The 26814-nt window shown below is 44.5% G+C and overlaps 1 protein-coding gene across 1 annotated transcript; it reads left to right on the top strand.

The window, feature by feature from the left end:
- Positions 1–1887: 1887 nt before the first annotated feature.
- Positions 1888–26814, top strand: Ugdh (UDP-glucose 6-dehydrogenase). The gene is made up of 12 exons (XM_040747115.1): positions 1888–2097; positions 11267–11435; positions 16169–16270; positions 16980–17180; positions 17293–17490; positions 17872–18019; positions 20430–20524; positions 22324–22454; positions 23501–23634; positions 24065–24156; positions 24267–24377; positions 25798–26814. The coding sequence occupies exons 2-12, from the start codon at positions 11274–11276 to the stop codon at positions 25903–25905; spliced, it is 1482 nt and encodes a 493-aa protein (XP_040603049.1). The 5' UTR covers positions 1888–2097; positions 11267–11273; the 3' UTR covers positions 25906–26814.

The following is a 26814-nucleotide window of genomic DNA, read 5'->3' as shown; positions in this document are numbered from 1 at the left end:
GGATACCTTACCACCTGAGCTGTGTAACACTCAGTATTCTGTGACTCCCAAATGTCCCACCTGATCCATCCCGAAACGCTTACAGTTCTGGAACTCACATTGTAGACCAGGTTGGCCTCAAACTCATAGAGATCTGCCTGCCTTTGTCTCCCAAGTGCTGGGATTAAAGGTGTGCGCCACCACTTGGCTTTTTTTTTAAGATTGTATTTTTTAATTGTACCTGTGTGCCTGTGTCCCTGTGGGTACTTGCACCTTTCTCTGGGGCTGGGTTTGCAGGTGGTTGTAAGTGTCCCTGAGGCAGGTGCTGGGAACTGAACTAGGATTTCCTACAAGAGCAGTGTTCGCTCTGATCTAGGAGATGCCCTCTAGTCCCGGCTCCTCACTTGGGCTTTTCACTTAGGTTCTCCTGTTTGCACTTTGCCCGCTGAGCCATGTGCTCAGACCTTCGGCGTTTCAAATTTTCCTAATTACTTTTCCCATGAGATACAGCCAAGCACTACACAGCACCATTTGGCCAAGGACTGACTTCATATAGGGTGGTCCCATATTTTATTGGGTACTGATGTCATTGCCAGCATATTTCATGTAACTAATACATGTAATACAATGACGTGGCAGAACAAACATGACACATTTCTCAGAGCATGTCACCACCAGTGAGAGACAGGTCATTGAGCCTGGCTTTTCCCCTGTTTTGATTTCAGGCTGAAGACGATATTGAAGTAGCAAAAGTAACAAAACAGCCCTTCGCATTAAAAGTCGGGGTGGCAGCAATCATGATTCCTGGAAAGCCAAGCTAGAGTTCATTGCAAGTTCAAGGGCAGTCTGACCTACACAGGGAGTTCCAGATCAGCCATCTTGAAAGACCTGCAGGGGCAAGCTAGGTGATTTTACTTTTTTTAAGTGTGTGTACAAGAGTCTGTGTGCATGCCACATGTGTTCCGGGGCTTGTGGAGGCCAGAGCGTGGTCCCCTAGTGCTGGAGTTCGAGGAAGCTTTGAGCCACCTGACGTGGGTCCTGAGCCTTCTCTCCAAGGGGCAATTTTACTCCTTTTATGCATTTGTAAGGACACAGTTCAGGGGCAGGGTGCTTATCTACCCGGCACAAGGCTGAGTTGAATCTCATGTACCACAAACAAAACACGCAAATGCACACGTACACATTTCTACTTTGCATACGCCTTACTATGTATCCTGTAGACACTCTCCCTTCTCGAATTTGGTTGGGAAGTTTTCCTGGAAAATACGCCCTTAGGCGTGGGCGCCCGGGTTCTCCAGAGCCAGGGACCAGGCGGGGAGACACTGGTCCAGTCATGATGGAACTCAGCATCCTTTCGACCTGAGGCGTTTCCTTTCCAGACCCCGCGCCACCGGGGTGGGCCGTGACTAAATTCTGGGCAGCTGTCTGCAGGGCGCGGACCCAGGGGACTGAAGGGTGTGGGAGGGCTGCGGCGGCGACCCGCAGAGCCCAGGGGGCTGAGAACCGAGGCTCAGGCTCCGAGATGAGCGGAAGGCCGGAAAACCAGGGGATCTTCCTGTGGCCTCGGCCCGCAACGCGCCCTGTGCTATACGTCCACCGGTGGCTCACTTGGCAAGCGCCAACTTTTCTCATCCCAGATTCCAAGGACCAAGCGGCAGGGAAGGAACACAGACCATGACACCAGGGCCAACAGCGGCCAGACTGGGGGGGGGACCCACGGCGCACGCAGCCACGCCCAGCGCCGCTCAGCGGGGCGGGGGCGGGCCGGTGAGTTGGCTCGAGGTGATTCGTCCGTCTCTGCAGGGGGCGTGATCACACATTTAGGGCCCCGCCCCTCCTGCCACCCTGGGTCCTGAAGGAAATAGAGGCCTGCCCCGGGGCCTGGCTGGGAGGGAGGCGGGGCAGTGCGGGGCGGTGGCTGGGTCCAGAGTCCCGGGAGGCCTGGCTGCAGGGGAATGAAGCCTCCGCCTTCCTCGGCAGAAGTATTTAAATACGGCCGCGGGCCCCGGATTCGGGGAGCGGCTGGCGGAGCGGGGTGTGGAGCCTGCGGCTTGGGAGTAAGGCGCTGTCACAGCGAACGGGACCCTAGCGGCAGCCGTGCTCCGGCCTCGGAAGTGGGTAAGCACGGTTCCCCGCGGGATGCCCCCTTCTCCCGGCCGGGGTGTGCGCGCGGTCCGGGGCTCGCGGCGGGGCTGCCCACCGCACCATCCTGGTCCCACCCTTTTCTGGCCCAGCGGGAATCACGTCTGTGCTTGCAGGAGGTCGAACGAGCAGGGCTTTTGATTTGTAACTCGTGCGTCTTCAAACCCGTTCTCATTCTTCCCACTTTCTGATTTGAAACGAACGAGATTTTCCCGCCTCTTCGGACCCCCCCCCCCAGCAAGGGGTCCTCTCCGCGGGGCCTAATGGGCGGCTCACAGTCCTAGGCTTTGTTGGGGGATTAGAGTCTGCTCATCTGGGGATCCTCTACCCCAAGAGGAGAAAGCAATACCCCCTGAAGACGACGCCCCAAGGCGTTTATCCTATTTTAGAGGTTTCTGCAGTCCATTGTTGGTCGAGTTATATGCTTGGACATTCTACTTGGTATCAGGGTTCTTGGGGGCTTCAGAGACCATGTTTTTCGTGAGATCTTGAACCTCTTCATGTCCTACGTGTAAGATAATGGAGTAGGGTTAGGAAATCTGGTATAGAGGAAGGAGGGGCTCCCTGGGAGAGGGCTCATACGTGGAGTACACAGAGGACTAACTGTTCATCCACTCACCTCAAAGGCTAGTCTTTGAGTTTTTTCAAATCCCCTAAGACATGGAGAACAGTAGTCTGGTCTGTTTCTTCTGAGGGGTTCTGGACTTGAATGAACTGAGTGTTTCTGTTCTGAGATGTGCTTTTGGGTACTTGGCTTCTAGTCTTAGCTGCATGCTACACAACTCTGGTTTGGAAAAGCCCCCCCCCCCCTTCATCTTTGTACTGCTTTCTCCGGCATAAAATCTCTAACCACTAGGCTTGCTCCATCTTTCCCCATATCTCCACAGCTTTGTATCATACCTGATAGACATAAACTTAAGTCTTTCGCAATAGTTCCCCCCCCCCCCCCCGAACAGGCATCTTTTAAGTGTGTGTCCAGGAAACGGCCGAGATGAGTGAGGTTGGTGTGTAGCCCGCTGGCTGTCCCCATGCCCACTGCTTAGTTCCTCAGTAGCTGTGAAGAGGGGTGGCAGACGTATAATATTCTGTTCAGATTGCAGCACAGGGCATTTGCTGGCTGTTAGTGACATCTTGTAGGTTGAAATGTGTATCTGAATTTATGAGATTTTACATGAACAGTAGTTTCTGGTTGGCGTGGTATATTGTGATTCCCAAAACACAGAGGTGAGAACTCATTTCAAAATGACCTGCTCAGTAAGCAAACAGGCCCACTTTTCTGTCAGCACCATGGGGGCCAGAGGGTGAACACAAGTAGAAATAGAAAATGGTTGAGATAAGCCTGCCAGTGAAAACCCTTGCCTGACAACCTTAAGTTGGATCCCCAGAACTGATAGAGAGTGAAGCCTAGACCTCCCCAAAAAGTTGTTCTCTGACATCACACACGTGCCATGGCCTGCATACTACATACACACAAAACACTAAAATTATGAAAAGTGAAACCAGAATCAGAAAACATCTGTATAGTAGAAACTATTGGTAACACTGTATAAAGCTCCATAGTAAAGTTTATTGAGGGTTTTATTGACACTTCCAAGTGACTTTATTTGACTTGCATTGGTTGTGCATTCATCTTCAGTATTTTCCATCCTTGTCGTGTATGAGCTGTACTTCATGTGAAAACTAGCAAGGCAAGGGTACCCAAAATGAGGACCAGCTCATCAAGTAGCTGAGTGTATTGGCTTATGCCTATAATTGCAGTTCCCAGGTGAATGAGGCAGAAGGATCACCACCAGTTCCAGGACAGCCTAGTCTGCAGAGTGAAACTTTATTGAGAGGGGGTGTGGTGAGGAGAAGGAAGAAGAGGGAGAGAGAAACACACACAGACACAGACACACACAGACACACACACACAGAGAGCTTATCCACTTCTACAGTACAGATGCACCTGCCGTCAGTAACTGCTACTTGGAAAGAAACCTGAATTATGGTCTCGAAATAAAGGCAGATAAGAAGTAACTTGAGGACTAGGGGGTGTAACACAGGAGTGGAATGTTTACCTGAGATGCTTGAGACCCTGGATTTAATCCCCAGTACTATAAAACAACAACAATGACAAAAAAAAGTAATGTTAGAGGTCACTGGGGAAAATATGATGCTGTTCTTTAGGTCTCTAAAGAAGGTAGCAGTCGCTGGACGGTGGTGGCGCACACCTTTAATCCCAGCACTCTGGAGGCAGAGGCAGACAGATGTCTTGAGTTTGATGCCAGCCTGGTCTACTGAGCGAGTTCCAGGACAGGCTCTAAAGCTACACAGAGAAACCCTGTCTTGAAAAACAAAAACAAAACAAAACAAAAAAAATTTTAAAGCTTCATTAGCCTTGGGCTATCTTATAAAACTGTGAACTCTTTAAAGCCCAGGGTTTCCTTCCATAGACATTGGATCTATGCTCTTTTTGTGAATGTTAATGGAAATATGTCCTACTTGAGTTTGAGGGCATAGTCTGCCTTGACAGCTCTAATTTCTTGGCTATGGAATTAGGTTGTTACTCTGAAAGGTCCTCTGGACCAACATTATTTAGACATTCTAGCCAGGCAGTGGTGGCCCACACCTTTAATCCCAGCACTGGGAGAGGTAGAAGCAGGTGGAGGTCTGTGAGTTTGAGCTCAGCCTAGTCTGGTTACACAGAGAAACATTGTCTCAAAAAACAAAACAAAACGAAATGAAAAATACTACTTATTAGATAGTCTAATTAGGAGGGAAGCAGATGTCTTTTTCTTTTTTTAAAAGATGTATTTTTAATTTATGTGTTTGGGTGTTTTGGCTACATGTATGTCTATACTAGTGGTTCTCAGCCTTTCTAATGCTTTGAACCTTTAATACAGTTACTCATGTTGTGATAATCCCAAACCTTTAGATAATATCATTGCTACTTAATATCGGTAATTTTGCTACTGTCATGAATTGAAATGGAAATACTTTTGGAGATAGGTTTGCCAAAGGGGAACCATTGGTCTATACCATCTGGTACCTGTAGTCAGAAGAAGGCATCAGATCCCCTGAAACTGGAGTTATGGATGGCTGTGAACCACAATGTGGTATTAGAGATTGAACCTAGGTCCTTTAGAAGAACAGCAAGTGATAATAACCACTGAGCCATCTCTCTAGCCCCTAGCCAGATGTCTTCTATGTGGTAGTTCTGGTTCAGTCTTATGAACCTTGAAGATGAACATATAGGCCCAGAGTTAGCTAGGCTTTAGATGTAGACTTATGACAATGTGGCTTATAAGAGACTGAGCAGATACACTGCAATGGAACTTTGCTATCACAGTAGAAGATTTCATTGTAGGGCCTGGAAGACAGTGGTCTTTTGGTATCTCCAGGAGATTGGCTCCAGGACTACCGCAGATGCCCAAATCTGGAAGTGCTCAAGTCCTTTAAATAAAATGGCGCAAGTATTTATCTGTCTATAGCTTTAGCACGTCCTCCTGTATACTTTTTTTAAAAAAAGATCTTATTTATTTATTTATTTATTTATTTATGCTGTGTCCTGCCTACATGTATGCCTGCATACCAGAGAGGGCACCAGATCTCATTATAGATGGTTGTGAACCACCATGTGGTTGCTGGGAATTGAACTCAGGACCTCTGGAAGAGCAGCCAGTGCCTGCCCTTAGCCTCTGAGCCATCTCTCCAACCCCCCTCCTGTATACTTTTAAATCATCTCTTGGTTGCATATGATACCTAATAATTGAGCATCATGGCACATAACTATAATCCTAGCATTGTAGAGGGGAAGGCAGGAGGATCATGGGCACAGGACTATCCCAGGTTACACAGAAGTTCCAGGCTAACCTAGGCTACCCTGGGAGACCTTGTCTCAAAACAATGAAAGTAATACCCAGCCAGGCTGTGGTGGTGCACACCTTTAATCTCAGCACTCAGAAGACAGAGGCAGGCGGATTTCAAGGCCAGCCTGGTCTACAGAGTGAGTTGCTGGACAGCCAAGCCTACACAGAGAAAACCAGTTACCATAAAAACAAAAACAAAGAAGGTAATAACTAATATAATATAATAGTTATACCTTTTTGTTTAGGAGAAAAGAAGAAAAAGTCTATACATGTTCAGCAGAGATCCAATTATGTCGCTGTGACTAGTCTGGAGCTTGCAGTATAGATCAGGACGGCTTCCCTAGTGCTAGAAGTAAATATGTATGCCATTACGCCCACACACACCACACCACACCACGCCACACCCACACAGTTGCCTGATTCTGTGGGTGTAGGTGCCCTGGGGGTAGAAGATGTACTTGTACCTGAAATTTGGGCCATCCTTTCCCTCCCTCTCCCCTCCTTCACCCCTTCCCTCTCTCTTTCTTCCTTTTTCATTTTTTTTGGCTAGGGTCTCTCTGTAGTCCTACCTATCCTGGAACTCACTCTAGACCAGGCTGGCCTGTAATTCAGAGATCTGCCTGTCTCTGCTCTGGTGTACTGGGATTAAAGGCATGTACCACCACTGCCCTGCTAGGGCCATCTGTTTCTGGGAATCCAAATTCATAAAGTGTCAGAACAGAGAATTTTGAGGAAATACGTTGTCCAAGTCTGGGAAATTCTATTCCTGTCCCTACTTCCCTGGAACAAGAAAATGTCTCATCTCTGGGTTCCGGGTCATTGTCCTTTTGTAGGACAACAAATACTAAGTATTGGGACAGGTGGTGGTGGCACACACCATTAATTCCAGCAGTTGGGAGGCAGAGGCAGGTGGATCTCTACAAGTTTAAGGCCAACCTGGTCTATAGAGCAAGTTCCAAGACAGGCTCCAAAGCTACACAGAGAATCCCTGTCTCCAGAAAAAAAAAGAAAAAGAATCAAGTATTTTGTCATATTGTTTCTACCTCTTTCAGTTTCCAGACTTAAACAGAACCCAGCCTGCTTGGAGATACTTCCTCCTCTCCTAACACAGAATAAGTTTAGTTGTGTCAGTGCCTCTAACTATGATGGTTCCATTTGACCATGTAGACTGTTACTAGATTATTCTTACAGGTTGCTGCCTTGTTCTCCTGAGAGAGACATTCAAGAGCCACTTGCATGTAGTTATAAGAGACAATTATTGCCTCTCACAACTGCTTAGTACTTACTGCTTTACTCCACTGAGCACACAGCCTCTCTGTGCTTATTCATTAGAATGCTCTTTCAGGCTTTCTCACCCTCCCCCCCAATCCTACCCATTATGTAGGCCAGGCTCAATTTCTGTGTCTGTCCCTTCTCTGCCTCTTCCTTCTTTTATTTTCTTTTTCCACCTAATTTTTTTGTTTGTTTTTCAAGACAGGGTTTCTCTGTATAACAGTCCTGGCTGTCCTAGAGCTCACTTTGTAAACCAGACTGGCCTTGAACTCCCTGAGATTGCCTGCCTCTGCCTCCCATGTCCTCCCATTAAAGGTGTGCGCCACCACTGCCTGGCTTTCCATCTAATTTTATCTATTTTTTGGGGGGTGTATGTGCTTGGAGGTTAGAGGGCAGCGTTCAGGAGCTGGTTTCCTCCTTCCACCTTTATGTGGGTCCCAGGGACGGAACTCAGGCCATCCAGCTTGTGTGGCAAGCCCTTTACCCTCTGAACCATCTCATGGGCCCCTCTGCATCCTCATCTTCCTTGGTCTTGGACACTGATTTTGCCTTCTAGCTGATTATCTTTTTATCATGTGGCTGTTTTACTTGGGTGTGATTCCTTTTTTCCTCCTTTAGGCCATCATGAGTCATCATATTTTTTAGAGATCCCTTCTCCATCCCTTACCCCACAGACAGACGGTTCCTTGCTCTTTCTCCTACTGTGTGTTCCGCTGTAGGGCACTTAAGAAGGCCACGGTTCTGCTTCTGTGCTCCTTACTATACTGTAGCGCAGGAGGGCAAGGACTGAGCTAAGTTACTTACTGTTGTATCCATAGCACACTGAACAGTGGTAGCTGTTACACAGAGGGTGTTTAATAAATGTCTTTGGTTAAACGATTCTCCAAAGAAGTTGTTAAATACTTCAGTGGCAGGTCCTGTGTCTATCCACTGCCAAGCTCTCCCATTTCTTCCTGTTGCAAACATTACTTTTTTGTGATGGGGAAAGGACTAGGCCCTGGAACAGTTGATGCCAATAAGATGCCAAAGTTTCCCTTTTCTTTTGGAGTCTGTCCTGTCCTGGAATTCTCTCTGTAGACCAGGCTGGCCTGGAACTCACAGAGATCTGCCTGCCTCTGCCTCCGGAGTGTTGGGATTAAAGGCATGTGTCACCAACACCCAGCTAAAGTTTCCCTTTTGTAGATCTGGGACAGTGTCACTGACGGTCGGAAACATGTCTTCCCACAGGGAGAGATTTCAGAAGATTCCTTCTAGCTTAGTCACTTGGTGTTCTCAACATCATCTTCCCATCCACTTAGGGTAGGAGAGCAAGATGGGTGAGGCAGGGAAAGATAGGTGACTGCTACAAGTCAACTTGGGTACTCTTGGTATTTTTACCAGGGCAAGTCTTGCAATCCTAAAGTTTAAGAAGAATTTCTTATTTCTGTAGCTTCACAGATGCTACTAGAGACTTTTAACTCACTTACTTAGGCTCTTGAGGGATCAGTTTTAATATTTCCTATAAGTGAATCCATATAGAAGAATGCATCATAACAGTTAAAGAATGGACGTAACTTTAGAATACAGTAACTTAAAAAAAAAGCCACGTTTACAGACTGTCTATATATGGTATTTCTTTTTTGTTGTTGTTGGTTTTTCGAGACAGGGTTTCTCTGGCTTTGGAGGCTGTCCTGGAACTAGCTCTTGTAGACCAGGCTAGTCTCAAACTCACAGAGATCTGCCTGCCTCTGCCTCCCGAGCGCTGGGATTAAAGGTGTGCGCCACCAATGCCTGGCAAATGAGGCTTCTTGAGATATTTTTTCTTGTAACATTTGAACTTGACACTGGGTAAAGGTTCTTGCCACCATGCCTGAGGACCGGAGTTCAAACCCTGGAATTCACAAGGTGGAAGGAGAGAACTGGTGTCGTCCGCCCGTCCCCACCCCAATTTACTTTTATGGTATCACATTAAGAATGCTTTCTTAGCAAGGGGAAACACTTGGGCCCCAGACTGATGACTGAGGGCCAGCATGGGACTGATCCAGACATCCCTCCCACCGAACCTGACTGACAGAGAGGAGGCCTTGGTAATCTGTGGGACCTTGGAAACTAGAGCAATATTTATTCCTGGCATACAGAGGGACTCTGGGAACCCATACCACGTGGAGTGATGCTCTCTCAGCCTGGACACATGGGGAAGAACCTAGGCCCTTCCCGGGATGATATGACAGACTCTGAATATCCCTCATGGAAGCCCTTGTCCTCCCTGGGGAGCAGAGGGGGATGGAGTGGGAGTGAGGGGTTGGAAGGATTGGGGGGGTGGAGGAGGAGAGGAGGGAGGGGGAACTGAGAGTGACATGTGTAAAAAGTTAAATAAAAAAATATGAAGAAAAAAAAAGAATGCTTTCTTAGTAGAGTTATAAAATTTCAAGGCTTGCCTATTTGGGGAACTAAAACTGTGTTTTTATTTTTGTGATACTAAGAATCAGACTCAGTAGCTCACCTTATATGTGCTGGGCAAACAGCCTTCCACTGAACCACAGACACATTCTTGCCAAGCACTGACTGGTCTAACCCAGAGCGCTTTCTCTGATCCATGCAGGGTCCACAACAAACTGCTAACTGACTACTGTTTTCCTTCTCCCTGGGTTGCATGAATGGGTTGGATTCATGATGTCTGAGACCTTGGCAGAAACTGGAGCGACTGGCCATTTTGACAGTAATTATAATGAGGCATTTGTATATATTAGCCAATCCCTTGTACATGTTTAGTGTCAATCATTTCACCCAATGACTGCTGAAAACATACTATAATCAGTGCAGCAGTATTGATAGCTGCAGAGGGACTTTGCCTGGCTAGGTTGATTGCAGAACAGTAATAAGCTTGCTGTGTGAGCCTGAGAACCTGAGTTCAGATCCCCACACCCAGTCAGAGCTGTTGTGGCCACACATGCCTGTTATCTCAGGGCTGAGGGCCAGAGATGGTATGGTTGGGATCGCTGGCTAGCCAGCTCAGCTAGACAACAGCAGACTCCAGGTTACTGAGATCCTACCTGAGAAGAATAGGGAGAGAGCACTAGAGTAGCATGATGTGGGCCCGAGGTCTGTACATGCCCACACATGGGTGTTGCATACCAGCACACACAAAGGCACACAGATAAACATTTGAAAATTACTTTCCTTATTTGATTTCAGTTTCTAATTAAAGTTGAAATAGAGTTTCAAGATTATTGTCTAATACTTAAAAATAATCTGCTTATGCCAAGTTAAGTATTTGAGGGGTAATTTGTTCTATTTTCAGCTGTTAGAACAGTGCCTGAGATGGACGATCTATAATGAACAGGAATTTCTTGACTAGAGGCTGGTAAAACCAAGATGGAGGTGCTGACATCTGGCACCAGGCTGTTTTGCTGTGTCATTCCCTGGTGGAAGAACAAAAGATATGAGCTCAAACCTGTAGCCTTAAATCCTTTTATAATAGGCATTAATCCATGCTGAGGGTAGAGCTCTCATGTCCTACAGGCCTCCTCATATGCCCCACCTACCAGCTCTTTTTCACTGGGGGTTAAGTTTACTGCACACTCCGGAGGGATATGTTTAAGCCAAGCAGGAACGTAATCTTAGAGGCCAGGTCTGAATCATGGCACTAAACTAACCCTGCTGGAAAACTCACCTTTGTATGCTCACATATAAGTGAGAATGCACGGATCTATAAGTTTACTCTAAGGCTTTCTCTTTGTACCCAGAGCTGTCCTGGTTCAGGGGAGAGGCTTGATTTTGCTTGAGTTTCTATCAGGACATTATTTTATGGTATGTGTGGTAATATCAGTTGTTATAAATTTTCCCTCTTTTTCATGCTAGCACAGTAGAGGAGTGGCCAACTCATCTAATTGGAATGTTATTTTTCACTCACAATTTTCGTAATTCCTATGAGTAAACATAGGAAATCATTCCAGATATCTGACAGTTTTGTGATGAATATTCGAGTGATTTGTTCAGATTTTCTGTTTCCAATACTAAAACATTTTTTATTGTCTCCCTTCTAGTTCAGTCATGGTTGAGATTAAGAAGATCTGCTGCATTGGTGCAGGCTATGTTGGTGGGCCCACATGCAGTGTCATTGCTCACATGTGCCCTGAAATCAGGGTAACAGTTGTTGATGTCAATGAGTCAAGAATCAATGCATGGAACTCTCCAACCCTTCCTATTTATGAGGTAAATTATATATTAAACAGCTTTGGGGTTTTTTGGGGGGGCTGAGTTCGAGACAAGGTTTCTCTGTATTGCTTTGGAGGCTGTCCTGGCACTGGCTTTGTAGACCAGGCTGGCCTCGAACTCACAGAGATCCACCTGCCTCTGCCTCCAAGTGCTGGGATTAAAGTGTGCACCACCACTGCCCAGCTTAAACAGCTTTGTTTTTATGTTTGTTGTTTTCTTATTGTGTTGGTTAACTGTTTTATATATACTATTATTGTGATATCTATGGCTGCAACCAATTCAATGAAAAAAGTCTGGCTGGGCACATTGGTAACATCTATGATCCCAGCTCTCAGGAGAGCTGAAGGAAGTTCATAGTATGCCTGGTTTACATAGCTGGCTTAAGGCCAAGCAGGACAACACAGAGAGACCCTGCCTCAAAACAAAGCAAAGGTTCTGGATAGCTGGATAGCACTTGAATGTAGCTTATCCTAGCTTAACTAGCTGACATAGGCCCTGGGTTCCAGATAATAAGAAAAAAAGAAAGAAAAACTAAGTGTGATAGTACACGCCTATAATTCCAGTACTTTAGAGGCTAAGGCAGGAGGATTACTGGGGTCCAGGCTAGCCTGGGCTACATAGTGAGCAAAAAGCCAAAAGTGTGAAACAGAAATTCCAGATAAGAAAATGTTAGGGGCCTTTGAGCTGGAAGTGTAGCACATGGCTAGCGAGTGTCAGGCCCTGAAATTCCTCTCCAGTGCTGCAGAAGAGAAAAAGAAGAAATTAGGGATAGTGAAGTGACAGTTACATCAGGAATGCTGAGACAGCCAAGAAAAAGTGTGCCTGGGCTGGAGCTATTGCTTGGCTGGTGCATAGTCCTGTGCTTTCTCCCAGAAGGGGCATGGTGGCACACTCAAGAGCTGGGGTCAGAAGGATCAGAAGTCCCCCGACAGTGAGTCTGAGGCCAGTTTGGAAAAAAAGTAGTGGGCTGCTGGTTGTGGTGGAGCATGCCTTTAACCTTGACACTCAGGAGACAGCGGCAAGCTGATCTCTATGAATTTGAGGCCAGCTTAATCCAATTTGAGGCCAGCTTAATCCACATAGGAAGACCCTGTCTCATTAAAAACTCCCAAAACACAGCCAGGCGTTGGTGGCGCATGCCTTTAATCCCAGCACTTGGGAGGCAGAGGCAGGCAGATCTCTGTGAGTTCGAGACCAGCCTGGTCTACAAGAGCTAGTTCCAGGACAGCCTCCAAAGCCACAGAGAAACCCTGCCTCGAAAAACCAAAAAAAAAAAAAAAAAAACTCCCAAAACACATAAATAATAAGTAGTGGCCTGGTGTGGTGATGCATGCCTTTAATCCTAGTGCTTAGGAGACAGAGAATGGCTGGTCCCTGAGTTCCAGGCCAGCCAGAGCTGCGTGAGACCCTGCCTACAATAAACAAACAACAAATAAATAGATGCATGCTTCATTTTATATATATAACTAATAATTGTATATAGTTATGGGGTGCAGTGTGATATTTCATGTACAGTGCTTAAAGATCTTATCAGAATAATTAATCCTGTCTATCACCTCAGAACATTTATCACTTATTTGTATAAAGGGAATTTTCGGGGCTGGAGTGCTCAGCGATTGAGAGCACACACTGCTCTTCCAGAGGACTGAGGTTCAATTCCCAGCACCCACATGTCAGTTTACACTTGTCTGTAACTCCAATTCCAGACTTGACACCCTCACACAAATACACATGAAGGTAAAACACCAATAAATATAAAAAAATTTTAAAGGAGATAGAAAGAATTTTCTACAAACTATTTTGAAACAATGTAATTAACAGCTATCAACCAGTGACCCTGCTGTCTCTAGATGTTAGAAGTCATTCTCCCATCCAGCTGGACTTAGGAACCCATTTCCCACCCCATACTATCACTCTGCCCCGCCTCTGGTAATTAATCACAGTTTTATTTTCTCTGTGTGATCAGCTCTTCTGGCTTCCGCATCATTGAGGACACGTGGTATTTGTCTCTATGCCAGATTCACTTCACCTAACAGAAGACTGATCAACCTGCTCCCTGCAAACCCCACCTCTATAACTTTCTCTCTCATTTTCTAGAACCCAGCCAGAATAGCCAAAGAAGTCTGTCCTGGTGCAGTGCTTGGTGACACCACACTTGTTTTAGTGGTTTCTGTGTGTTGCTGGCTCTGCTTACATTTTAATAAGTAACAGGAATATGAGCTTACAGCTATACCTCCTCCAGTAGCTTATGTTAGAAGGCCTCAGGGCCAAGGAGATGATGGCTCAGCTGAGAAAGGCATTTGCTGTCAAGCCTCATGATCTGAGTTTGATCCTGGCACCCCCGTAGTGAAGGAAAGAATTATTCCCAATAGTTCTTCTCTGACCTCCATATGCACACCATGGCAAGCACATGCTATGTGTGGCACACCTGCATAAACGCACACATATGCACATATAAATGAATGAATGAATGTTAAAAAGTCATTTAAAATTAACGAAGAATAAGACATGTATGGATGTTCTGTGTGCATGTCTGTGTGCACCACATGCATGCCTGGTGCTCTTGGAGGTCAGAAGAGGGCCTTGGGTACCCTGGAACTGTCATTATGAATGGTTGTGGGTGCGGACTCAAACCTCAGTCCTCTTCAAGAGCAACCCATGCTCTAAACTGCTGGGCCATCTCTCCAGCCCCCTCTATACATTCTTCAAGAATAAACAAACAAATGCAAAGATAATAGGAAATGGATCTGTGGGCCAGCCACTGTTTGACAGGTGTGAACATGGCCAGTTTCCTCCCATCTCCCACCACCCTGATTATTTATAATTTCATTTGTTATAGCTGCATTATATGCTTCTCAGAATGACTCTTTCTTTTAGTCATGAACACATCACCATTCATTACTAAAATTAAAAATATTACTATGAAGAGCTCTTGGGACTGGGAGTGTTAGCCTATTGAGAGAACAGACACTTAGCATGTTCTAGGCCTAAGAATCAGTCACCACCACCAAAACACAAAAAAAAGCTTACTTATGTTCATCCCCAGGTAGTTTAAGTCAGGGGAAGATTCCCATTTTTCAGTAGGATGGTATCAGTTAAGTGTAAGCGTTTTGTTTATTTCTTTGGAGACATATCTCACTGGACAAACTTGAAGTCCTCCCGTCAGGCTCCTGAGTGCTAGAGCATAGGTATGCACACTACACTCAGTTGTGTCTTATTTTGCTTTCTTGCGCGTTTATTTCTTATTCTATGTGCATTGGTGTTTTTCTATGGGTGTTGGGTCCCCTGGAACTGGAATTACAGACAGTTGTGAGCTGCCATGTGGGTGCTGGGAATTGAACCCAGGTCCTCTGAAAGAGCAGCCAGTGCTCTTAACCACTGAGCCATCTCTCCAGCTCCGATTTTTGTTTGTTTTGAGACAGGTTTTCTCTGTGTAGCTTTGTAGACCAAGCTGGCCTCGAACTCACAGAGATCCACCTGCTGCCTCTGCCTCCTGAGTGCTGGGACTAAAGGTGAGCGCCACCACTGTCCTGCAGCCATGTTTTATAAGTCCACGATATTTTAATTTCCTGCTTACTTGCTCATCCTCTCTTGCTTTGTTATGGTTTTTGTTTCTCCCCTGCTTTTTACTGAAACTGGTTTGTTGTGGAGATTTCAGAGTAGATTCTCCTGGTTGACTCCTGAGCTCCCTTGAGTATTTAGAACATTCCCCGCATCCTTTATTTCCTGTAAATTGGTAGTTAGATCTAGGAGACAGATGTCAGATCTAGGCTTAGATTTTTCTCTCTACAAGAGTACTTTTGGACTGACAAGTTGACTCTGGGTAAAGGTGTGTGCCATCAAACCTGATGACCTGAGTGTGACTCCAGACCAACACAGCAGAAGGGAGCACCGACTCCCAAAGGTTTCTTCTGACCTCCACATGTACGCCATTGCATGCACGCCTCCACACCCACAACCACACCCAAAATAGATGTAGCTTTTAAAAAGCTAATATTTTTTAGGTGGTAGTGTTCCTTTAAAAAATTTTAACAAAATATATGCCCAGTAAAATTGCATGGGAAAAGTAGTAAAGATTTTCAGTGTTTCTTATAATAGTACTTAGGAAAGCATATACTATTGTCTCTTTGAACATAGTAAATGCTGACTTTTGCAACTGCCTCTATGGTGTGAATCATAGGGTGGGTAGAGGGTGGAGGGGAACACTAGACTGACAGAATTGCATTCGTAATGACAATGCAAAATGTTTGCTTGCAATCACAGGGCCTTGAAGGATGTGATAATTGAATTGATATGGGGAGTTAATGGTTAACATACAGATACAAGGTAAACAATGACAAGGCATGTTAGAGCTGCTGATCTTTCATTGTGCAAGTTCAACTTTGCTTCATTTGGTGATGACATCCTTACTTACTGTGTTTTGTATATGATCCCCCTTTTTCTGGTTTTCACAAGACCTCCCAGTGTAGCCTGACCTGACCTCAAATTCACTGTGTAGCTCAGCCTTACCTCACACTCAGTTCTCCTGCCTCAGCCTTCCAAGGGTCAGGACTACAGATGTGCACTGCCATGCCCAACAATCCTCAGCTATTCTAAAAGATATATGACTTGGAAATCTAGACCTTTAAATTGCAGCACAACCTTCCCCTTAACAAAGGTGATTCTGTTGCTATTCGTCTCAGGACTGGATAATACTGTGTGCTAACTCCTTTCCTTTTCCCCTTCTCTAGCCTGGATTAAAGGAAGTGGTAGAATCCTGTCGAGGGAAAAATCTGTTTTTTTCTACCAATATTGATGATGCCATCCGAGAAGCTGATCTAGTATTTATTTCTGTAAGTAGTAGTTTGCTAGTCTGCTTTGCCATGTGATTTTTTTTTTATTCCTGCTTATGAAAGCTTCTTTGTTTGATTTGGTATTAAGCCACAAGTGCTCTTAACTGCTGAGTCATCTCTCTAGCCCTATAATTAAATTTAAAGACTAATATAATAGGGACTAGAGAGGTGGCTCTGTGGTCAAGAGCACTGGCTGCTCTTCCAAAGGATCTGAGTTCAATTCCCAGTACCCACATGACAATTTACAAATGTTTGTAATTCAGTTTCAGGATCCAGTACCCTCTTCTGACCTCTAAGGGCACCAGGCAGGTACACGGTTTACGTACATACACGTAGACAAAATACATATGAAATAAAATATTTAGGACCATAATAACATATTGCATGTGACAGACAGGCACTCCTTTAGATTAAGGACCTCTGAATTCATTCATTTTGTCTCCTGGCCTTAGCTTGAACCTGCCTGCCTGCCTGCCTGCCTGCCTGCCTGCCCTTGGATCTGGCCCATGTCAGGCAAAGAGTTCTCTAGGTGTTTCCAGTTGTTTCTTTCAGCAGCTATATTTGTGAGGTGTGTTGTATTGTTCTGTAGAGTTAAGACCATCCCCACTGTTGATTAGTTAACTGATAGTCTGTCTGGGTAGTATCTTGAAAGAACTGACTAGTCTTCACAGGCACCGTGTTTGTTCTTCATCCCAAATGCTCTCACCAGGTGAACACACCGACAAAAACCTATGGGATGGGGAAAGGCCGGGCAGCAGATCTGAAGTATATTGAAGCGTGTGCTCGACGCATTGTGCAAAACTCAAATGGGTACAAAATCGTGACTGAGAAAAGCACAGTCCCCGTGCGGGCAGCAGAGAGCATCCGCCGTATATTTGATGCCAACACGAAGCCCAACTTGAATTTGCAGGTATGAAGATTGATAAAGAAAACACTAGCATCTGATTCTTCTTAGGTCGAGACTCATGCCTTAAAGTTACTCACAATTCATTCTAGCCTAACTTCTTTTATTGCTCTTCTAGGTTCTGTCCAACCCTGAGTTCTTGGCAGAGGGGACAGCCATCAAGGACCTAAAGAACCCAGACAGAGTCCTGATTGGAGGGGATGAAACCCCCGAGGGCCAGAAAGCTGTGCGGGCGCTCTGCGCTGTGTATGAGCACTGGGTTCCCAAGGAGAAGATCCTCACCACCAACACTTGGTCCTCAGAGCTTTCCAAACTGGTTAGTGCAGAGCTTGCGACTTTTCATTAAATCCGTGACTGTGTTTAGACAGCATATGCAGTGTTACTCGGGTCAGTGTGAAACTCAAATCCCAACTCAGCTTCCTGACTGGTGGGATTTACACACACATACACACACACACACACATTTATTTTGCTTTACTTTTTTTCAGTGCTAGAGATTAAACCTGAGGCCTCTTCTGTTAGTCAAGTTCTCTACTTGATCTTTTTCAACTGTCTTTTCTAATCAGTCTTCCACTGTCTCTTCAAAATGAGCCCATCAGTATCTCTCCTGCTGCTTAGTAACTTGCATCCCTCAGTGACACACACTGACGTATAAATGGCTTTTGTACTCACCATCTCCTCTTCTCTTTATGTAAAGGCAGCAAATGCTTTTCTTGCCCAGAGGATCAGCAGCATTAACTCCATCAGTGCTCTGTGTGAAGCAACGGGCGCTGATGTGGAAGAGGTGGCAACGGCTATTGGGATGGACCAAAGAATTGGAAATAAGTTTCTAAAAGCCAGCGTCGGTAAATCAAATTTTTCACTACGAATAGAGGTTACTGAAGCTTCTGGCTTTATAGAAGATTTTTAATTTTGTTTGTAATTTAATATCCTTAAAAAAAAAAAAAGGTTCTAGAGGGGCTGGAGAGAGGGCTTAGTGGCTAAGTGTACTGGCTGCTCTTGCAGAAGACCAGAGTTCAGTTCCCAGCACCTACATGGTGATTCAACCATGTGTAACTTGAGTTCTAGAATCCTAAGCTCTCTTATGACTTACATGGTATACATGCATGCATGCAGACAAAGCATTCATACACATAAAATAAATCTTAAAGAAAAATATCTTGGGCCTGTGAGAGGGCTCAGTGAGTAAGGGCACCTGTACACCTGTCCCCAAGCCTGGTGACTTAAGATTGAACTCACATGGTAAAAGGAGAGAAGAGACTCCCTCAAGTTGTCCCCTGACCTCCAGATATGAGCTGACTTCCACACAGTATCTTCCCATTTGGTTGTAAAGATTAAGTGAAGTTGGGCATGCTCATTCTTGCCCTTAGGAAGTAGAAGCAGGAGGGTCAGGAGTTTGAGGCTAGCCTCTGTTACATAAGTTGCCCAGAATGCCTTTGAACTTGTTATGAGCCCAAACAGGCTATGAGTCTTCTGTGCTCCCACATTAGTCTCCAAGGTGACTGGGATTACAGGCATGTGCCACCAGGCTAGGTCACAGCATACTTGCTCAATCTGTGGATCCTACTTTACACCAGCACTATAGTCAGTTCTTATTATTTGTTAGTTATACTGTAGTATAGCATTAAAAGTACTTTATAGAACACAACTTAGTGAAGCCCTATCATACATAAAGGGGGTTAGGACATGGCTCAGTGTGCTTGCCTAGCGTGCACACCTAGCATGCACAGGGATTGGATTCCAGTATCTCTCGTACACACACACACACACACACACACACACACACACACACACACACACACACAGCGCTAGTATTTCTGAGGTTAAATGGCACTTCCTACTATTATTTTTCCTGCCCTTTTTGATGTTTTCTCTAACTATAATGATAATAATAGCTATTAGTTACATAAGGCATATTATATGTCATGTTCTCTAGCAGTACCTTATCTCCTTCAATTTTTTTTCTTTTTTTTTCTTTTGGTTTTACGAGACAGGGTTTCTCTGTATTGTTTTGGAGGCTGTCGGTCCAGCCTGGCCTCGAACTCACAAAGATCCGCCTGCCTCTGCCTCTCGAGTGCTGGGATTAAAGGCGTGCGCCACCACCGCCCGGCTCAATTTTTTTTTCTTTGAAGACAGAGTTTCATACAGCCCAGGATGGCTTTAAACTTGCTGTATAGTCAAGGTTGGCCTCAAACTCCTGCCTATACCTCTCACGAGCCAGAATCAGATGTTTGAAAGTACACTTAACATTTTCACTGTTTATGACCTAATAAGAAGGTACCGTGGTTTTGTTTTTAGAGAGTATTCACATTCAAGGAAAGTTTTGTACCTTGCTCAGAACCATGCAATGCTGAGGCCAGACGTTCATGACACTAAGTCCTTACCTCCCTACTGCAGCCTGAATTGTGCTAGCTCAAGGGTGAGTTAGCACTCTTTGGTCCAAACCCAGCCCACAGCTTGTTGTAAAGTGTTATGGGAATATAGTCACACCACACCCACAGCCCATCTCTTGTCTTTGGCTACTATGGAACTGCAGTGGCAGAGGCTAACTGTTGTGGCAGAGATTTTATGGCCCACACAGACTGAAATACTTAGCATCTGGCCCTTTACCTGAAAAGTTTACTAACTCTATAATTAAAGTAGGAGATATAGGCAGTCATACTAGATGAGTACAGAAGAAACAGGAGATAAATAAAAAGGAAAGGTCAAATGGGGGCTGGAGAAAATGGCTCACAGTTAAGAGCATTTGTCCTTGTGGATGACCTGTGTTCAGTTTCCAGCACTCACACAGTGGTGACTCTAAACCTTCCATCCCTCTTCTAACCTCTGAGGATAGTGCACATGCATACATATGTTGGGGTACTATTTAGTAAGTACTTGAAGAGCTTATGTCTCGTGATTTATAAATCTGCTTTTCGTATTTTTTTCATTTTGATACTGGGTCTCATATAGCCCAGACTGGACTTTAGCTCACCATATAGCTGCAAAAGTTTTCTGCTATCTGAATTTTGTAAAAGCCACCAATGTTGTGTAAGTTTTGCCATGGGATTTAGTGGATTTTTTGGTTTTGTTTTTTCGAGACAGGGTTTCTCTGTGGCTTTGGAGGCAGTCCTGGAACTAGCTCTTGTAGACCAGGCTGTCCTCAAACTCACAGAGATCCGCCTGCCTCTGCCTCCCAAGTGCTGGGATTAAAGGTGTGGGCCAGATTTAGTGGATTTTGCCTGAACATATTGTAAGGTTCTTTTCTTCCTTCAGGTTTTGGCGGGAGCTGCTTCCAAAAAGATGTTCTGAATTTGGTGTACCTCTGTGAGGCTCTGAATCTGCCGGAAGTAGCTCGTTACTGGCAGCAGGTGTGTATCTCTGTAGCATGACCAAATGGTTTTGACAGAACTTGTTCCAGGAACTCAACTCTTTTTCAGGTTTAGTTAATGAGTGTCTCTTTTCAATTAGTCTTTTTTCCTAGTCAACTGTGATGGGCACTTTTAATACATCCATACTTCCCATTTTATAGCTAAATTTGCTCCCAGAATAAGTCAGGAAGTAATGATATTCTTTATATTTGGGGGTCTGTATTTGAGACCATCTCATGTAAACAGGCTGGTCTTGAACTTGTTATGTAGCTGAAAATGACCTTGAACACCTACTCCCTCTGCCCCTCCTGAATGTTAGAATCACAGGCATGCACCATCATAAAAGACAGGATCTCACTGTGTAGTTCAGGCTAGCCTGGAACCTGTTGTGAAGTGCCCACGTGACAATATTTTCAAGTGGATACTTTTTTTTTCCATTTTTTAAAAATTTATTTTTCAGTTTAAATTTAGATAAGAAACAAGGTTGCTTCACAAGTCAGTTCCAGGTCCCTTTCCCTATCCCTCCCCTCCTCCCGTGCCCTCCCAAGTGGATACTTTTCTTACCTTTAAGTTTCACAAGCTAAAACAGGAACCCTTCCTAGCTTATCAAATACTTGTTTATTCTGGGCTCTCTTTGGGAGCATTTTGCATGCAGAACATCATTTAGTTCTCATCACTAACATTATCCTCCATTTTTAGATGAGAGAAGGTACTTTGAGAAATGACATAATTTGTTTAAGGTACTGGTCAGCATATGCACCATTCCCAAATAGTTTCCTGAGTCCATAATCTTTCAGATTTCAGCAAGTGCTATGGGAGCGAGGCTGTAGAGATAGATGGCTTGCTTTGTGCAGTTGGCTCAACCTAGCAGGTGGCTTTATCATGCACAGGCTGCAGATGAAGTCCTGATTCTCCAACACTCTGGGCTCCTTTTCAAGCTGCTAAGACTTGAGGTGGTTCCTGAAAGCTTGTAAAAAGGCCCCTCTTTCACCCCATGCTCCCTTCATCAGCAATTTAAACTCGCAGATGTGCCAGATGCTCTTAGATGCTTTTCCTTACTCAGGATATCTGGTTGAAACACTTGTGCAGTACTTGTGGTGTCACAGTTTGTGCAGAAGCAGCTCTCCCTCTGTGCGGTATCTGTTCCTAGCCATTTTCTTCTCATGGTGAGCTTTGGTGAATGGTGAGCTTTGGTGAATGGTGAGCCTTGGTGAATGGTGAGTTGCAACATTTGAGGGAGAGCTTCAAGAGCTGATTTCTTACCACCTTGCTCCCTCTGGGTAGTTAAAGAAGCTGGCTATGGGGGTGCCTTATCTAGCTTGGCTTTGTGGCTGGATCTCAGATGCCTTCAGCATTCAAGCCTAGCTGTGTTCCTGTCTTTTCACCCACCCCAGCTCCACTCACGGCAGACCAAGCCAAATGAGAATGAACATTTTCAGAAAGACTCTAAGCAGGGGAATTGGTGGGTTTCATTCATTCATTCATTCATTTTTGGGTTTTTGAGACAGGGTTTCTCTGTACAATCCTGGCTGTCCTGAAACTTACTCTGTAGATCAGGCTGGCCTCAACTTAGAGATCCTCCTGCCCCTGCCTCCCAAGTGCTGGGAAAGGCATGTGCCACCACATTTGGCAATTGGTGGATTTCTAATTTTCAGATTTAAACCTAAATAACAGTGTTGAGTAAGTTTTGCATTAATATGTAAGCCATATATTTGTACAGTAGCATTTACCATACAACCATGTGTATGCCCCAGACTACAGTTTTGTAAGCTAACATCGTGTTATACATATAATTTCAGGTCATAGACATGAATGACTACCAGAGGAGGAGGTTTGCCTCGAGGATCATAGACAGCCTGTTTAATACCGTGACTGATAAGAAGATAGCTATCTTGGGGTTTGCATTCAAAAAGGACACTGGTGACACCAGGTATTTTTAATACTGTTTATTTTATGTGCATTGATGTTTTTGACTGCATGTATGTCTGTGTGATAGTGTCAGATCCTTTGGAGCTAGAGTTACCGACAATTGTAAGTTGTCATGTGGGTGCTGGGGACTGAACCCCAGCCTTCTGGAAGAGCACCCTTAATGGCTGAGGCATCTCTCCAACCTCAGGTATCGGTTCTTGTTTTTTTTTTTTTAATTTTACCTATGCTTGGTGACTCATGGCATTATCTCAGGAGGCATAAGCAGAGATAGACAGAGCTCTGTGAGTTGGAGGCCAGCCTGGCCTATACAGCAAGCACCAGGCCAGCCACAGTTACATGGAGGAAGGAGAGAACTGACCCCTGCAGTTGTCCTCTGACCTCTACCTGGACACCATGGCACACACTTATACACACAAGTAAATAAATGTAAAAAAATAAAAACTAATACTTCAAACCCTTTGAGAGAGTATGGGAACTTTCATCTTATCCTGATCTTTCAATTGGTAGAAAAGGATAGAAGAATATGAGTGTATATATGTGGGTTTTGTATAGTATTTCATTCTGTCATATAAAGATGCCAGAAGAGGGCTATCAATATGGTGCCACACTAAGTGGAGGAGAGCTATGTTAGTGTGTCTCTTTGTGTGTGTGTGTGTGTATCAGGCTGGACTGATAGCCTCCAAAACAATACAGAGAAAGCCTGTCTCGTTAAAAACCAAAAAAAAAAAAAAAAAAAGACCAGCCTGGTCTACAAAGTGAGATCCAGGACAGCCAGAGCTATACATCTGTATCTTCAACAATTAAGCAATTAAGTTTAATTTACCCATATCTTAAATTCCCTGATATTAAAATACGTCATTTAGCTGGGTGGGTAGTGGCAGTACATGCCTTTAATCCCAGGACTCTGGAAGCAGAGGCAGGTAGATCTCTGGTCTACAAAGGGAGTTCCAAGACAGCAAGGGATACAGGGAGAAACCCTGTTTGGAAAAACAAAACAAACGAAAAAAGACTGTCATTTAAAGCAACACTGGTTTGTGTATCCTCCAGAGAGTCCTCCAGTATCTACATTAGCAAATACCTGATGGACGAAGGTGCACACCTCCATATATATGACCCCAAAGTCCCCAGGGAGCAAATAGTTGTGGATCTGTCTCATCCAGGGGTTTCAGCGGACGACCAAGGTAGGACCCTATTCCATAAACCATGCTGGATACAAGCCCACACAACTGGTTCTTCTTTGAAACCTTTGGTAGTTGCATTTTTTGTCACTGTCAAGCATTGGCCCTGTATTCAGCCTCATTTCTCAAAAAATAAACTCTTAGTTATTATGTTCTCAGCTTTGATTTGAAATCACCACTGGTGTTTTAATCCAGCAAATTTTGCAGGGGCCAAGGATATAGCTCAGTGGTACTCCACAGATGCCTAGGAAGTCCCAGGAAATACTTCTGGAGAAATTTTGGGATGCTCCTGGTACCCCATTGTTCCCATTCATTCCCCCATTGTTCACTTCTGCCGGACATGGTTTCTCCACAACTGGTGTTAAATACGTAACTTCGGACTCCTTCGTTCCCTTTTTTTTTTTTTTTTTTTTTTTTTTTGCTGTTTTTATAGTGTCCAGACTGGTGACCATTTCCAAGGATCCTTATGAAGCGTGTGACGGTGCCCATGCCCTTGTCATCTGCACTGAATGGGACATGTTCAAGGTGAAGTCACAAAATTACATTAAGAAAATTCTAGAGGCATTCCAGTGTGACTGTGGGTTGAGTGTGTGTCCACATGTGTGTTCAAGCTATTCATTTGTATGTCTTCACAGGAGCTGGATTATGAACGGATTCACAAAAAAATGCTGAAGCCAGCCTTTATCTTTGATGGACGACGTGTCCTGGATGGCCTCCACAATGAACTGCAGACCATTGGCTTCCAGGTAGTCAGGGTTCTGAACTGGTTTCTTTGTTTGGCCTTCTCATTATTACTGTGTGTGTGCGTGTGTGTTTGTGTGTATGTATGTGTGTGGGATTTGGGGTCAGGGCATGTTTGAGGTCAGAAGACAATCTCCTCCCTCCTAACTTATATCTGTCGAATAGGGCTTCTGGCTTGTGCACCAAGCACCTTTACCCTCTGAGCCATCTCAATGGGCTGGTCTCTTATAAACCTATTGTGTTTTAGAATCATGTTTTCTAATTTAGCAGTAAGATAACTGGGTGAAGTTCCTATTTTTTGGTGACTGTTCCACTCCTTCTCTGTTTGTGACATAAAGTTGGTCTCCTTAGCAGCTAAGAGGGCATCAGGTGCCTGTCATACAGAAACAGCACGTGCCCCAGCTCACTCATACCATAAGAAGACACTACAGTTACATAGTGCATGCTTCATGTTTTTCCCAGCTGAACTTCATACCGCAGTGAAGACCTGCATGATGGGTCGGGTTTGGTTGTGGGCGGCTTCATTGTGGTGGTAACACTGTCATGGCAAGCATCCACACCTTTCACTCAGTGCTGTCCCTGTGCGGTGAGAGGTCTGAAGGGAGAGTATAGGCTTCATGAGACTGGTCCTCTTGTCATTCAGGTTCATTGTGGAGCTTGGGAGCTGGCAGAACCTGCCCAGAGCAGAGCATTTGTGTTCTCAGCTCTACCTGAGTTCTGTAAAGTACTAACAAGCTGTTTGGGTGGAGAAGTTAGGGAAGATTAAAACTGAGTTTCTGGAGGAGGGCTGTGATCTCCTCAGCACCAGCACCAAGGAGGCCTTTCTACTCATCACAACCCTGCCTCTGGCTTCCTTAGTCTCCCCTCACTTGTTAAATGGCTATTTCTCTGTCACTTGTGAGTGAGACACTGCTTTCAGCAAGAGTTAGCTGACATGAAGAAAGATTCATATTTAAAATTATTTTAGGCCGGGCGGTGGTGCCACACGCCTTTAATCCCAGCACTTGGGAGGCAGAGGCAGGTGGATCTCTGTGAGTTCGAGACCAAGCCTGGTCTACCGAGTGAGTTCCAGGACAGGCTCCAAAACAATACAGAGAAACCCTGTCTCAAAAAGCCAAAAATAAAATTATTTTAGGTAGTTGTGGTTTCACTCAGGAGGCAGAGACAAGTGGATCCCTGAGTTCGAGGCCAGCCTTGTATACATACACCTGGGAGGCAGAAGCAGGAGGCCCGTGAGTTAAGAGGCCAGAGCTACTTAGAAACCCAAACAAAATCAAACCAGCAAAGTGGGGCGACACTTGATTCTATAAAGACAAAAACAACTCAGACAACTAGAAAAAGTGTTTCTCATCTCCCTACATTGTAGAGCTCTTACATATGAATCACGTGCACTGTAATTAATAGTTTATTTTTCTTCCTCTTCAGATCGAAACAATTGGCAAAAAGGTGTCTTCCAAGAGAATCCCATACACTCCTGGCGAAATTCCGAAGTTTAGTCTTCAGGACCCACCTAACAAGAAACCCAAAGTCTAGATATTTCCATTTTATCTATCATTATTTTGGTACTTCAGGGTAGCCAGTGTCTGTCTGATATTAAACAGTGAATGAACTACATGTTTTTAAGGAAACAAAAATATTTTTTTAATCATCAAATTTATACTAGCTATATGGATGTTAGCATATCTAGGAATTATGAGTCTAGAATAATTTTTACATATTTTTATATTATTGTCCTCTGAGTTATTGAATGGATGCAAAACAATCATGTTGATTTAAATGTTGTCAATTTTTGTAAAATAAAGATGAAACTTTAACACTTTTTAGCGCTACAAACTGTCTGCAGACTGCACTTTAGTAAGAATACAAGGGAAAGGCAGTCTCAATTTCCTGGGTGTTCATTTGTTTGCTTATAAATGGAATTTTGAAGCCATGAAATCACTGTGCTACTATGTATGGGCTGGTTAAAGTTCTCTGTCCCTTAATTTTGATTTTAATGTGATACGTCATTAGTGGTTCGTTTTGTTTTCCCCCAAAAGATCACTCTGCATTTCCTCCCCTGCTTACCATGAACAGTACTTTCTTTTTTGAAAGAATTTTTTTTTTTTTTTTGGTTTTTCGAGACAGGGTTTCTCTGTAGCTTTGGAGGCTGTCCTGGAACTCACTCTGTAGACCAGGCTGGCCTCGAACTCACAGAGATCCGCCTGCCTCTGCCTCCCGAGTGCTGGGATTAAAGGCGTGCACCACCAATGCCCGGCTTTGAAAGAATTTAACCTGAGGGGAAAAATCAGTATTGTGGTCTGTGTTATTTCGTAGCTTTCCCCACTGATTGTTATTTTTGCTGCCTGAGTCAAAAGTGCTATCTTTATTTTGATTATTTCTATTACACTTCTCATTTTTTCCTTTAAGCAAGAAAACCAATAAAATCTCATGTGTAAACTAAAA

The sequence above is a fragment of the Mesocricetus auratus genome, unplaced genomic scaffold (genome assembly GCF_017639785.1).
Source record: "Mesocricetus auratus isolate SY011 unplaced genomic scaffold, BCM_Maur_2.0 Super-Scaffold_100006, whole genome shotgun sequence".
NCBI lineage: Eukaryota > Metazoa > Chordata > Mammalia > Rodentia > Cricetidae > Mesocricetus > Mesocricetus auratus.
Note: the sequence above shows the minus strand (reverse complement) of the source record. Positions and strands in the feature narration are given on the sequence as shown.

Bases quoted from the DNA above. Each gene is read 5' to 3' on its own strand.
- Ugdh (XM_040747115.1), top strand. From the start codon at position 11,274: ATGGTTGAGATTAAGAAGATCTGCTGCATTGGTGCAGGCTATGTTGGT. The intron at 17,181-17,292 runs GTATGAAGATTG...TTGCTCTTCTAG, and splicing joins AGCCCAACTTGAATTTGCAG to GTTCTGTCCAACCCTGAGTT. The intron at 23,635-24,064 runs GTAGGACCCTAT...CTGTTTTTATAG, and splicing joins GGTTTCAGCGGACGACCAAG to TGTCCAGACTGGTGACCATT.